Consider the following 13,306-nt stretch of genomic DNA (forward strand, 5'->3'; position numbering starts at 1 on the left):
CGTGAATAGTTTTGCCCTGTATGCCATGCCTGTCCCATAAAAAAAATCATACTCATTATAACGCCACTGACCCCCTCCCCCTCAACTGAAAAAAAGAGAGATAAAAAAAAAACCTTCACAGGAAATGCGTGCCAGTCACCCCCCCCCCCCCCTGAACCATGAACACCGATCAATACAATGCAGAATTGACATTAGGGGCCCGTCTTACAAAGAGTTGCGATTGATCTGATCAATCGTAACTCTATGGAAATCTATCAGTGTCATAATTTTTTCAATGAAAAACTTGCACAATGTCCTCTGTATGCAAAGAGAAGCGCAGTGATTTTTCAAAAAAACAATGAATGCATGAATATACATCATAGCTAGACAATATTTTGAACAAACATGCATAATAGATGTTTGTTCAAAATATTGTCTAGCTATGATGTATATCCATAAATTTATTGATTTCTTGAATATTTGGTGTGTTCTCCTTTGTTTACTAAGGCCATTTTACAAATTTCCTGTAGAAGAAATTATGACACTGATGGATTTCCATAGAGTTACGAATGATTGGATCAAACGTAACTCTTTGTAAGACGGGAAATGCACGAGATCAAGGGGAATTCACACGAAAAAATCTGTTACCAATCCTGAGCGTTTCATAAGAAAAATGATAATGGCATCTTTGCCTATATGGTCACAAGTGGATGAATCAGGGCCAACGCTGCCCTCTACGTTCGTTGGTCAATCAGGGCTCAACGACCAATCGCCTTGCAATGGAAAATAAATTATGCAAGCAACACTAAATGGATCAAAATATTGAATAGCTTTCAACCAATCAAATGACAAGAACCTTTGTATGAGCTGTATAAAGGTTAATAATCCATGATGAAAAAATAATAACCATAAATACCATAGTTAGAGATTGGTATCTTGATTAACAATCTTGTGTCTATAGCTTCGTTTTCACCCACAAGTGGATATAGTGCCTTCTGGAAATGAACTCTCCATACACGGATTTCCTTTAATCAGAAACCATTTGCTACCTATCTGAATTAATCTGAAGGAAACAATTTTTTTTGGGTGGCTTCTAAAATGGACACCTTACAATAATTACCCACGTGGTGAATGGTACGTGACCATGTGTAATATGAATCACATGAGTTATTTTTCTTCTCATCTATTGTTTTCGATTGATCACATGAGTTTGACATCACGCTCCACACGCGCCGACATATAGTTCAACATCTTGAACTTTGACACACACAGAAATCTAAATGGGCGAGATTATTATTATTATTTTTTTACATTAAAGGGATGGTCCGGGCTTAAGATATTTATATCTGTTTAGAGTAAAATTCACAGAGCAAAATGCTGAAAATTTCATCAAAATCGGATAACAAATAACAAATTTATTGAATTTTAAAGTTTATCAAAATTTTGGGAAAACAGTTATATGCACATCGTCATGAATATTCATTAGGGGGACTGATGATGTCACATCCCCACTTTTACTTTTCTTTGTCATTACATGAAATCATAATTGTTTCATTTTTTTCATAAATGTGTAAATGATGTGTCTCAATTATGATGAAATAACTTGCAGCAATAAATAACTAATGCACTGAATCAGTTGTCAATCCAATTGTTTTAGTTCGTGGTAGAAAACTTTTGAATAAACCTAATTTCATATAATAAAATACAAAAGAACAAATGGGTATATGACATCATCAGCCCACCTAATGAATATTCATAGAGACATGCCTAGAACTGTTTCACCAGAATAATGCAAATCTTTAAAATTCAATAACTTTATTTGTTATCCAATTTTGATCAAATTTTCAGCATTTTGCTCTGTGACTTTTACTCTATTTATTGAGATATAAATATTTCCAGCCTGGACCATCCCTTTAAATTTGTGTTTAGTCTCATTCCAACACTTTCTCATAGTCATACGCTCATTCTCAAGGGATAAAGGGAAACTCCATGAGACAAAGTGGCAACTTACCAAATCACCTTCCATTTCCCCTTTACATGATATTTAATTAAAAAAATTACCATCCTTGCCATCATAAAACCAAAGAAGAATGGAAGAAACCCCGAAAGAAACCTTCTGAACACACATCATGGGCAGTGACCTTAGGCTGCTTATTCAGACCCCAAAGTGAAAAGTTTGCTATATAGGCAAACCTTAGACATGTCTTGCCAATGTGTTGCTACGTTTTGATTGAGCAAATGCAACTTAAATATTCACAAATTTATCATTTTTCATTCAAATTGCTTGAAACATTTCACATTTCATATAGAAGCTTCTTTCTCCACCGGCTCCTTCAAAAGAAATCTAAATTCATTATAGAATTCACCTTGAAATTAAAAGAATGAATAATTTCAACGAACATGAATTACTACACTTCACAATTTGTTTAATATTGTAATCTTTCAATCATTTTCTTTTTTATTGAGATACAGTAGATATAAGGCAACAAAATTAATACAATCATGGAATGATATTAGATCATACATGTTGCATAAGAATTATACAATTTTTAAATGAAGACATGTTTCTTAACAAGCTACTTTCACATATACAGAAATATGATATAAATCTACAAATATAATTCCTTTAACATACAGACATCAAGATAAATTTGTATAGATTCTCTTACATTTCAATAAATGATTTCAACAAAGTGCATTGCTTATTTGAAAAATATGCATATGAAAAGATATTAATATATTTGATTGCTAATCTGATGAACTGCTATTGTCAACAGAGAAAATACCTATTTCCTGACAGCTTTTACATTATACATAGCTATTTTGACTATTTTACAGTGTTCAACTTATATATCTGACATACGTACGTGATCATTTAAAATGAAAGGAAATCATTAAAAATTGGCAAAAGCTTGTACTGCCCAAATATTTTCAATTCCATTGAACTACATCACGATGGGCCCTCAAATTTGATGTTATTTAAGACTACCTCCTCCCATATATTGCTCTATGAAATTTGTAATTCAAAGGACAAGTCCACCCTAACAAAAAGTTGATTTCAATAAAAAGAGAAAAATCCAAAATGCATAACACTGAAAATTTCATTGGATGTAAATCAGATGTAAAAGAAGAAAGTTACGACATTTTAAAGTTTCGCTTAATTTCACAAAACAGTTCTATTTACATCCTGGTCAGTATGCAAATGAGGAGACTTATGACATCATCCAATAACTATTTCTTTTGTACTTCTTTTGTATTATATGAAATATTCTAATTTTCTCCTCATTGTCAAGTGAAACAACGATTAATTCCTCCCTGAACATGTGTAGTTAGCATTGTTTAATACTATATGGTTCAGTCAAGTTGGTCCTTATTGTCAAATTTGTAAAAAAAAAGAAAAACATTATAATTCAAACAATAAAAAACAAAAGAAACAGTGAGTGATGGAAAAGAAAGAGTGAGTGATCATTGACTGACTCATTTGCATGTCACTGAGTTGTGCATATCACTGTTTCGTGAAAAATAAGCGAAACTTTAAAATTCCATAACTTTCTTATTTTACATCCAATTTTGATGATATTTCAGCGTTAGGCTAAAGTTTGATTTTTCTCTATTTATTCAAATCAACATTTTTTCAGGGGTGGACTCGACCTTCAAACGGGAGGGAGTACACTTCCACCTCGTACCCCTGGGGATCGCTGCTCACTTCACTTGACATCTTTTTCATATGTACATTTCAAGTTTACCTATATACATTTCTTGCATGAAGCTATCATTTTTTTACCAATTTGGTCTACTAGCAGATGGTCTAATTCTCAGATCATATAACACCATCATGGCAAAACCCACCTGGTCTACTAGCAGATGGTTTAATTCTCAAGTCATCTAAGACACCATCATGGCTACAGATAAATGCCAGTTGTGGTAACAATAACAAAATGAGTTTGTACAGAATCCAATAAAATTACCACCCAATAAGAAAATATGTACCAAAGGGTTCTGGAAGAAATTATGTAGTTGCTGAGAAATTCGCAAGTTAAGCATATTTCTGCCAAACTTTTTCAAAGAATTTTTTATACACTGTCCCACATGTGCTCATCTGTGTTAGTGATCTACGGTGTGATTTCATGATATCACAAAGTGAATGTAATCTAACTGCACCAGATCTATATCGAGGATGATAGTGCCGATAAACCTTAGTTTTACAGACATTAACTCATGAAATCAATGATTACTGCAACTACATATATATATCTTTCAACCAACTTGATCTATTGTCAATTTGGTCCAAATGTTCTTTAGTCCAACATTCAGCTTGTTAGTAGACAAACTGGTTTAAGAATGAACTAGGATTTTAGACCTAATTGTCCGTGGACAAAGTAAGTGTACACAAAGCGACATTGACAATTTACTAGTTTCAAGGACAAGTCCACCCCAACAAAAAGTTGATTAAAATAAAAAGAGAAAAATCCATCAAGTGTAACACTAAAAATTTCATCAAAATCGGATGTGAAAAAAGAAAGTTATGACATATTAAAGTTTCGCTTAATTTCACAAAACATTCATATGCACATCCTGGTCGGTATGCAAATGAGGAGACTGATGACGTCATCCACTCACTATTTCTTTTGTATTTTATTATATGAAATATTCTAATTTTCTCCCATTGTCAAGTGAAACATTGATTAATTCCTCCCTGAACATATGGAATTAGCATTGTTTAATACTATATGGTTCAATCAAGTTGGTCCTTATTGTCAAATCTGTAAAAAATGAATATTGTATAATTCAAACAATAAAAAACAAAAGAAATAGTGAGTGATGGACATCATTGACTGACCCATTTGCATGTCACTGAGTTGTGCATATCACTGTTTTGTGAAAAATAAGCGAAACTTCAAAATGCTGTAACTTTTTTATTTTACATCCGATTTTGATGAAAATTTCAGCGTTATGTTTGTTTGATTTTTCTCTTTTTATTCAAATCAAATTTTTGTCGGGGTGGACTTGTCCTTTAATCAATGTTCAAGAAATTAACTGAATGCCCCCTACACTAAATCGTCAACTACAATTCGACATATAAATGTAGTTCATTATTCTTAACAATTAAATTTATCACCAACACTTGGCTATAATCTTGTTTATTCCTAAATAATGCCAATTATCATAAAACAATGTAGATACGACTCATGAATGATGAAAGTTTAGTTACCCATTTGGTAGAAATGTTTCAATACCATCCAGTGTACTGGAAAAACTTATCAGCGGTTGTCATATAAAACTACTATTATATATTCAAAGAAAAAAATACAAAAAACCTAAGAGATGTCCACATTTACAAACTACATGTATTGATATCTGGGCCCCGTCTTACAAAGAGTTGCGATTGATCCGATCGATCGCAACTATGGACGGCCAGCAACGTCAACATATAAAATGCTTGGTTGTTCCAAAAATTTTCTAGATATGAATGCATATTCATAAATTCATTGATTTCTTGACAATTTGGTGTGTTCTCCTTTGTTTACAAAGGACATTTTACAAATTTCCTGTCGAAGAAATTATGACACTGATGGATTTCCATAGAGTTACGATTGATTGGATCGATCGTAACTCTTTGTAAGACGGGGCCCTGATGTATTACATGCTTGTTAAAATCTATACCGTGTTTACAAATAAATAAGTAATGTATTTAGTCTTAAGACTTCATTATACCTACAATGTAGATTATATAAAAAAATGTAGATAATATACATGTCAAATAATTAAAGACATGTAGTGTACAATTAACATCTACAGATAATATACATATATATATACACATTATACAATTGAATACCTTGTTAACGAACATATTGACAATGACATTTTTAGAGAGGTCTGGGTTTATTTTAGGTGTCAATTTAGATTGAAATCTTATTGCAGTGATATTTCCCTTTCTATTTTTTTTAAAGACCTCATAAATTAAAAAAAAAAGACTTGTAAAGTCTAAATGATAATTTGGTCCCTGTCATATAGAAACTTGTGATTGGCTCAAACTAAATCTCAAAGATGAGATCGGTCTTGGTCATTTATGTCTTCAGAAATATATTTGAGATCAATTTGAGATGAATTAAATAATCAAAAATCTTCATTAAACAATGCTTAGAAGAGCTTAGTGGCCTGGGCTATTCCATTGAAATTACATTTTCATTTCATAGTTATGATAGATAATTTACAACCCATTCATACTAAATTATATAGCAACCTTTAATATTTTTCCTATAAAATCTAATAAATATAATTTACTTTATACTTGTTCATTTCATGTAAAAAAAAAATCACAAATCTTTTAATGTCACTCTCAGAGCGTAGAAGGTAACAATTGCAATTAAGTACAGTTTTTTTTTCCATTTACCCTGAAGAAACAAAAAACAATATATTACAGTATTCTTCAGTGAATATACAGAGTTAATTAATTTTGTTCTTTTTCTTTTACCCACAGATTTAGAAGTGTTATCTGACATCCTGAATTCACATATATCAGGCTATATAAAGATGAAAAGGTATGAAACACAACTGCCCAAGATATGGGAGGTCATCTGGAAAACATTTGAGGAAAATTAACAAGGGTTTGCAGCACTGCTAATTTGACTTAACAACAATAATTGCTTGGTCAATTAAAATTTTGGCTTTTTAAAATGAAATGTGCAAGCAAGAAATTAACGCGATCAGACAACATTACCAACTTGTGTCTGCCAGACTTCATGAACCTCAAAATATCTTTAGAAAAACATACAAAGTACGAAACACAGTAAACATAGATGATAAATTAATGTATACAATTATGTCAGGCTTTAATGATATAGAAATTTACTTGGTCTTTTTGTAAGGTCACTCTGAAAAAGACATGAAATGTAATAAGATCATTGTGTACTTGAGTTTTCAAGAAGGCAAATGTTTCGATTCTATAATTGCACATTTGTGATACATACATGTAAGCTTCTAAAAGCTAGAAAACAACAAGGGGAAGAATAATGTCACCTATACTTTACAAATATTGGTGTTGAAACGACACCACCGGTAATTATTTTACACCAGTGTGAAATACATGGTGTTAGTTCAACACCAATTGGTGATATTATAACACATCCTGTTTGTTATAATTCGACACTGTTTGGTGTAATGTTCAATTCCATAGTGCATTTTCAACACCTGACGGAGCTGTCATCTCAGAACACTGTCTGGTGTTTTTTTTTACAGTGTATGATATTTGGTTTTGTGCTGTGATCAACGGCCGCCCCCCCCCCCCAAAAAAAATACAGCCATTCTGTCCTGAACTAAATGACTATCCCAGAATGCATCATTACATTTATGATTTTCTACAAGGTCTTGCATCAAGACTAAGGACAGGAGACTACGGACATTCTTTTGTGTTTGGTGTTGGTGTCGGATCAGATATTTACGCCAGCTTGGCACCTGGGGGAAATCTGAATAGATGTTGTGATATGTGTTAGCTCAAATAAGGTGTTAGAGGTAGGGAAGGCAATCAGAATTTTGCTTCCAACACCAAACACCAACACCTAACACCAACACCTAACTTGAATTCACTGCTTTAAAACAGAAATGTATCCACACATTGATCTACAAATTACCGATATCACATAACACTTATCCTATTTGATGGATTCACAGACAATAATAAAAAAAGATTAGAAAATATGAAACTGCTGTAAAGAATCCCTGATTCATATTAGCCTGTTTTAAAGTCGAAATTAATGGCTAATCAAATTTGTGTATATCACCGTCGTTAAAAAGCAAGGCAAGAACGGATTATTAAAGCACCAATTACTGACATAATATGAATTAGTGTGGTTATATGTGTATATATCTCAAAATCATGACGAATAATATATTGCAAATGCCCAACTAATTTACTAAGAGTACATTTATATCATTCTACAACATAGATTGAATGAGATAACTATCTTCATACACATAATCATATATAAAGAGAAGTGATGTGCTATAAAATCGATTACCAGGCTGCTACCATATTTTTTTTTATTTTTGAACTGAATTAATATATAGTATGGGGTGAGGTTAATATGTCATGTTTAAAAAAATATACAGAAGAAATTAGAGAGTAAATAAACAAGATATACATGTATATGTGTGTTAAAAGAACAAATCACACACTATGACTTCAGCTAAATTATATATTTTTTCTCAAAACAAGATGGCTGTCTGCATTCAGAGCAGTATTTTCTAACTATTTCTTTAACAAAAAAGCCCTGTTTCAAAACTTGAATATTATGAAAAAGTTTTTCAGCTTTCAGAACATAAGTCAATTTATATTTAAAATGGTCGCCTATAAAAATATCACTTATGTCCTACTTTGCAGAATTATGAATCTGAGAGTAGTCTTTCTAAGCTCAAATGTGGGGGAAGTAACAATGGAATATCACATGAACATTTATAACCATAATAAAATAAATTTACAATTAACTGAAATGTTTAGGGTGAGAAATGTATCTTGCTCTAAGAGTTAAATCCTCTCCTGATCTACCAAAATACTGTCATGATCAAGTGTTGTATATAGAGTACCAAAGCGATGATGTCAGTTGCCATGGTGTCATGGCGGCCTGGTTCTAAACAAATGAATCCGGGGGACAGTTTCATAAAGCTGTTCGTATTAAAGTTAGTAGCGACTTTATTCGACTGGTGATCCTATTTTATGCACTAAACCATCGCCAATTTATTATACCATTTACCACAAGAAAGGATCACCAGTCGTTCTTAAAGTCGTTCTTAACTTACAAACAGCTTTATGAAACACACATCTAGAAGTATTGCTCTATAGAGTGTGTTTCTACAGCACATCACTATTTTTGCAAATACAAATGTGTACAGACGATCGTCAGCTATGACTCTGTTCAGAACCAGCCGGTTCGTTATCATGACATTGTGACGTCACACTTCGGTACTCTATAATATGATGATATTGCAAAGGGATACCCATTAATCTATTGCAAAGGGGTACTCCGGGCTGAAAATAACTATAATTATATCTCAATATATAAAAGAGTAAAATTCATGAAGCTGAAATGCTGACAATTTTGTCAAAATCTGATAGCAAATAACAAGGTTATTGAATCTTAATGTTCAGCCATATTTTGTGAAAAGCGCTATACACACGCCGTCATGAATATTCAATAGGTGGGCTGATGATGTCATGTCCCCACTTACCCTCATATGAAATTACAATTATTTCATATTTTCATAAATGCGTGCGTGATATATCTTGTAACTGAATAAGTTGCAGCAATGATTATCTTATTAGTTCATTAAAAGTCAATCCAATTTTATTCACTCAGGGACGACAAATTTGAATGAAAGAAAAAATGAGGATACGACATCATCAGCTTGCTCAATGCATATTCATAGAGATATGCATAGAGTTCTTGACCAAAATTATGCAAAAACTAAAAAATGTTACAACTTTTGTTATTTTCTATCCAATTTTGATGGAATTTTTAAGCGTTTTGCTTCGTCTGAATTTTACTTTAGCTGTTAATTCAAATCATTTTTTTTTTCAGCCTGGAGCAAACATCCATTTAGTTTGCCACATGTGTAATGGATAAGAAATAAGCACGTTAGATACACTGGTGGGTAATTTATTCATCTCTGTCTCAAGTAGAACCAGCAAATTTTCATAACAGGGAAAGATTGACATCACTTTGATTAATACTCCTGCTTATGACACGTAACAGTCATTCTACAGTGCTTGATCAACTCTAAATGATGTTATGTGCATGCACATCTACAGTTTAAAACACACTAGGAGACAAATACCAATCTGGGTCAACATGTGTGTAAGAAAACTCAACATGCTATGCCAGGCAAGGCATCTGTATAGATGACAACTGTATTTAATCACTTTTTAACAGGAAATATCACCTTTGTGTAAAGTCCCCAGTTTTCTGTTTCATTTCAATGCAAATTCGGTGTTTGTGTCCTTCTGTGACATATACAATATATATATAATATTAAATGCAATTATTGTTGATAGTAAAAACTTTGGTAACATGAAAAATTTCCCTTATTTACCCACATTGCAGTATGCAGATAAAGCTTTGTAATAAACAATGTGAGAATGGTGATTGGCAGTTGTTTTATAGAATGCAACAGAAATTTGTTTTACTGGACTTCATTTAATTTTCACGATTTTCAGTGTACTTTTCGGAATTCAAAATTTTTATCTGAAAAAGAAATGTGTTTCTATGAAATTAAGTGCTCTTCCCAAATTCTGTGAAATTCAAATTTTCTTGTTTTCTGTATAGTGGAAAATTGGGGACTTAAATTTACAGTTGTGACTTGATTTCTATTGCAGTTGTAAGAGATGTACATAAATAATACAATAATCAAATATTTGAGATTATTATTTTACTGTTAGTTGGCCTTTTTCAAATATTTACCTGGAATATATACAGCAAAATCAGGCCTCAGTATATATTATCCTTTTTAAAAAAATACTGGCTCAGAGAAGACTTTCTCTGAGCCTTTCTACATTAGAAACAGACAATGGGACTACTACTTATCACCTTAGGGTCCCTTCTGTCTTGTGTTGTATATCACACTTCATTTCTCTCTAATCTCATCAAATAATGATAATACTTTCTCCATCCACTGTGATACGTTGTCTCATCCGGGAGAAAATTAGAGAAGAGAAGCAAGAGATGGGGGTTTCAATGATGGAGAAGTGCTTCATTCATCAACTCGTCGAGGCATGGCGGCCCTTCAACAAACTCACGTTGTGAGCAAAGCTCGCTGCTTGGTCACGCATCTGTTCCGTCTTATCCTCGAGCTCTCCCAGCTTCTCGCCCCTCTCCAGAGCAGCCTGCAGGGGAGGGGTGGGGCAGGTTAGGGTGGGCATGAGGTTAAGTGGGGTGGGTGGGTATGAGGTAGTGTGGTGGGCACGTTAGGGTAGGCATGGGGTGCAATGGGGTGGGGCAGGGTAGGGTAGGCATGGGGTGCAGTGGGGTAGGGCGGGTTTGAGTGGGTATGATGTACAGTGGGGTGGGGCAGAATAGGGTGGGCATGAGGTGCAATGTGGTAGGGGAGGGGGAGAGATAGGATGAGTGTAGATGGGATAGAGCAGGTAGGTTGGGGTGAGGTCCGGTGGGGTGGGGTAGCCGCAGAGATAGGATTGGTAGAAATGAGGTAGAGCAGGTAGGTTGTGGTGAGGTTCAGTGGGGTGGGGTAAGGGCAGAGATAGGATTGATAGCAATGTGATAGAGCAGGTGGGTTGGGGGTGAGGTCCAGTGGGGTGGGGGTAAGGGCAGAGATAGGATGGGTAGCAATGGGATAAGGCAGGTAGGTTGGGGTGAGGTCCAGTGGGGTGGTGTAGGGGCAGAGATAAGATTGGTAGAAATGGGATAGAGCAGGTAGGTTGGGGGTGAGGTCCAGTGGGGTGGGGTAAGGGCAGAGATAGGATGGGTAGCAATGGGATAAGGCAGGTAGGTTGGGGTGAGGTTCAGTGGGGTGGGGTAAGGGCAGAGATAGGATTGGTAGCAATGGGATAGAGCAGGTAGGTTGGGGTGAGGTCCAGTGGGGTGGGGTAAGGGCAGAGATAGGATTGATAGCAATGGGATAGAGCAGGTAGGTTGGGGTGAGGTTCAGTGGGGTGGGGTAAGGGCAGAGATAGGATTGGTAGCAATGGGATAGAGCAGGTAGGTTGGGGTGAGGTCCAGTGGGGTGGGGTAAGGGCAGAGATAGGATTGATAGCAATGGGATAGAGCAGGTAGGTTGGGTGAGGTCCAGTGGGGTGGGGTAAGGGCAGAGATAGGATTGATAGCAATGGGATAGAGCAGGTAGGTTGGGGTGAGGTTCAGTGGGGTGGGGTAAGGGCAGAGATAGGATTGATAGCAATGTGATAGAGCAGGTAGGTTGGGTGAGGTCCAGTGGGGTGGGGTAAGGGCAGAGATAGGATTGGTAGAAATGGGATAGAGCAGGTGGGTTGGGGTGAGGTCCAGTGGGGTGGGGTAAGGGCAGAGATAGGATGGGTAGCAATGGGATAGAGCAGGTAGGTGGGGGTGAGGTCCAGTGGGGTGGGGTAGGGGCAGAGATAGGATGGGTGGAATTGAGGTAGAGGGGAGTGGGATGGGGTTGGGTTTAAATATCAAATAGGAAGACAGTAGGATGGGAGATGAAAAAGCAATATAAATAATGCATAAATGAAAGGAAGATACACAAAGTTTATACATGTCATGTTAATAAAATAAGATGAAAATGGAAATGGAGCGTGTGTTATATATAAATGAACGATGAAAGAGAAATGGTATATTACACCTCATCAAAAATGAAGGAAGAAAAAGTGAAGATGGATACAGAGAAAATGAGGGAAACAAAAATTACCATTTATGGGAGAGAAGAGCAAAAGCGAGATAACATGATAGACAAGGAACACACTGGTCACAAAAAAATAGATTTTTCATTCAGATTGAAAACAAGCAATAGACTGATCAGTTATGGAATAAGTTTTCAAATAATGCATTGTAGACTGGAGTCTACATCACACAAGTTAACCCTAATTTAAAGGAAACCAAACCCTTTCCATTTGTTTTGTACACAATTTTTTCAGATTTTCCCTATTAATATTATCTTTCAAATTACATATTGCCCCATTCTGAGCATAACATATGTCATGGGAAAATATAAATCACACCACATATGTCAAGGTCAGGAGGAGATGATGTGAAATGTGTAAATAAAGGGGAAAATCTGAAAATTTTTGTACAAAACAAATGGAGGGTTGTCCACAAAATCAGCAATTTTGAAGCATGTTTGCCTATTTGAGGATCTCCATAGTAAGTACAACAAGACTTTTTAAATGTCCATAACTTGTTTATTTCATAATCGATTTTGATGAAACTTGTTTTAAATTGTTCCTCTCATTTTACTCTTTCCAATAAGATTGCTTCTCTTCTTGGATTTTGGTTTCCTTTGACTGAATTTCATTATGGATATAGATGTGTATCTTTCTTGTTGCATCATTATTTTCTTTAAAAAAGGCCTGGTCCCACTGTCTGACGGACACAAAACGTATTCATAACAGATACAGCGGACAAGCACAATTTTGGGATGGCTCCATCCATTTTCATCCGCTCCAGACATTGGGCAAAATGGGCAAACAATGAAATCACAGTGGACGGATGCTCGATGGATATAGAGCGTATGAAACACATTTGCAAAGAGTACACAACGGATACATAATGTTTTCCAACAGATGGCAAGATTCTTTTCCGTTTTACATCCTATCTGCATCCATAAGAGCAATGGGACCAAG

At 35.1% G+C, this 13,306-nt stretch overlaps 1 protein-coding gene across 2 annotated transcripts in view; it reads right to left on the reverse strand.

The window, feature by feature from the left end:
* Positions 1–5,755: 5,755 nt before the first annotated feature.
* Positions 5,756–13,306, reverse strand: part of LOC129266502 (nucleolin-like) — a 39,119-nt gene continuing 31,568 nt past the window's right edge. The window contains exon 5 of one of the 2 annotated variants that reach the window (XM_064101656.1): positions 5,756–10,858. In XM_064101656.1, the coding sequence (XP_063957726.1) occupies positions 10,733–10,858 (126 nt within the window). In that variant the 3' untranslated portion in view covers positions 5,756–10,732. The remainder of the gene's footprint in view (positions 10,859–13,306) is intronic. The other variant, XM_064101667.1, reaches the window with a different exon arrangement.

The sequence above is a fragment of the Lytechinus pictus genome, chromosome 1 (assembly GCF_037042905.1).
Source record: "Lytechinus pictus isolate F3 Inbred chromosome 1, Lp3.0, whole genome shotgun sequence".
In the NCBI taxonomy this organism is placed as follows: domain Eukaryota; kingdom Metazoa; phylum Echinodermata; class Echinoidea; order Temnopleuroida; family Toxopneustidae; genus Lytechinus; species Lytechinus pictus.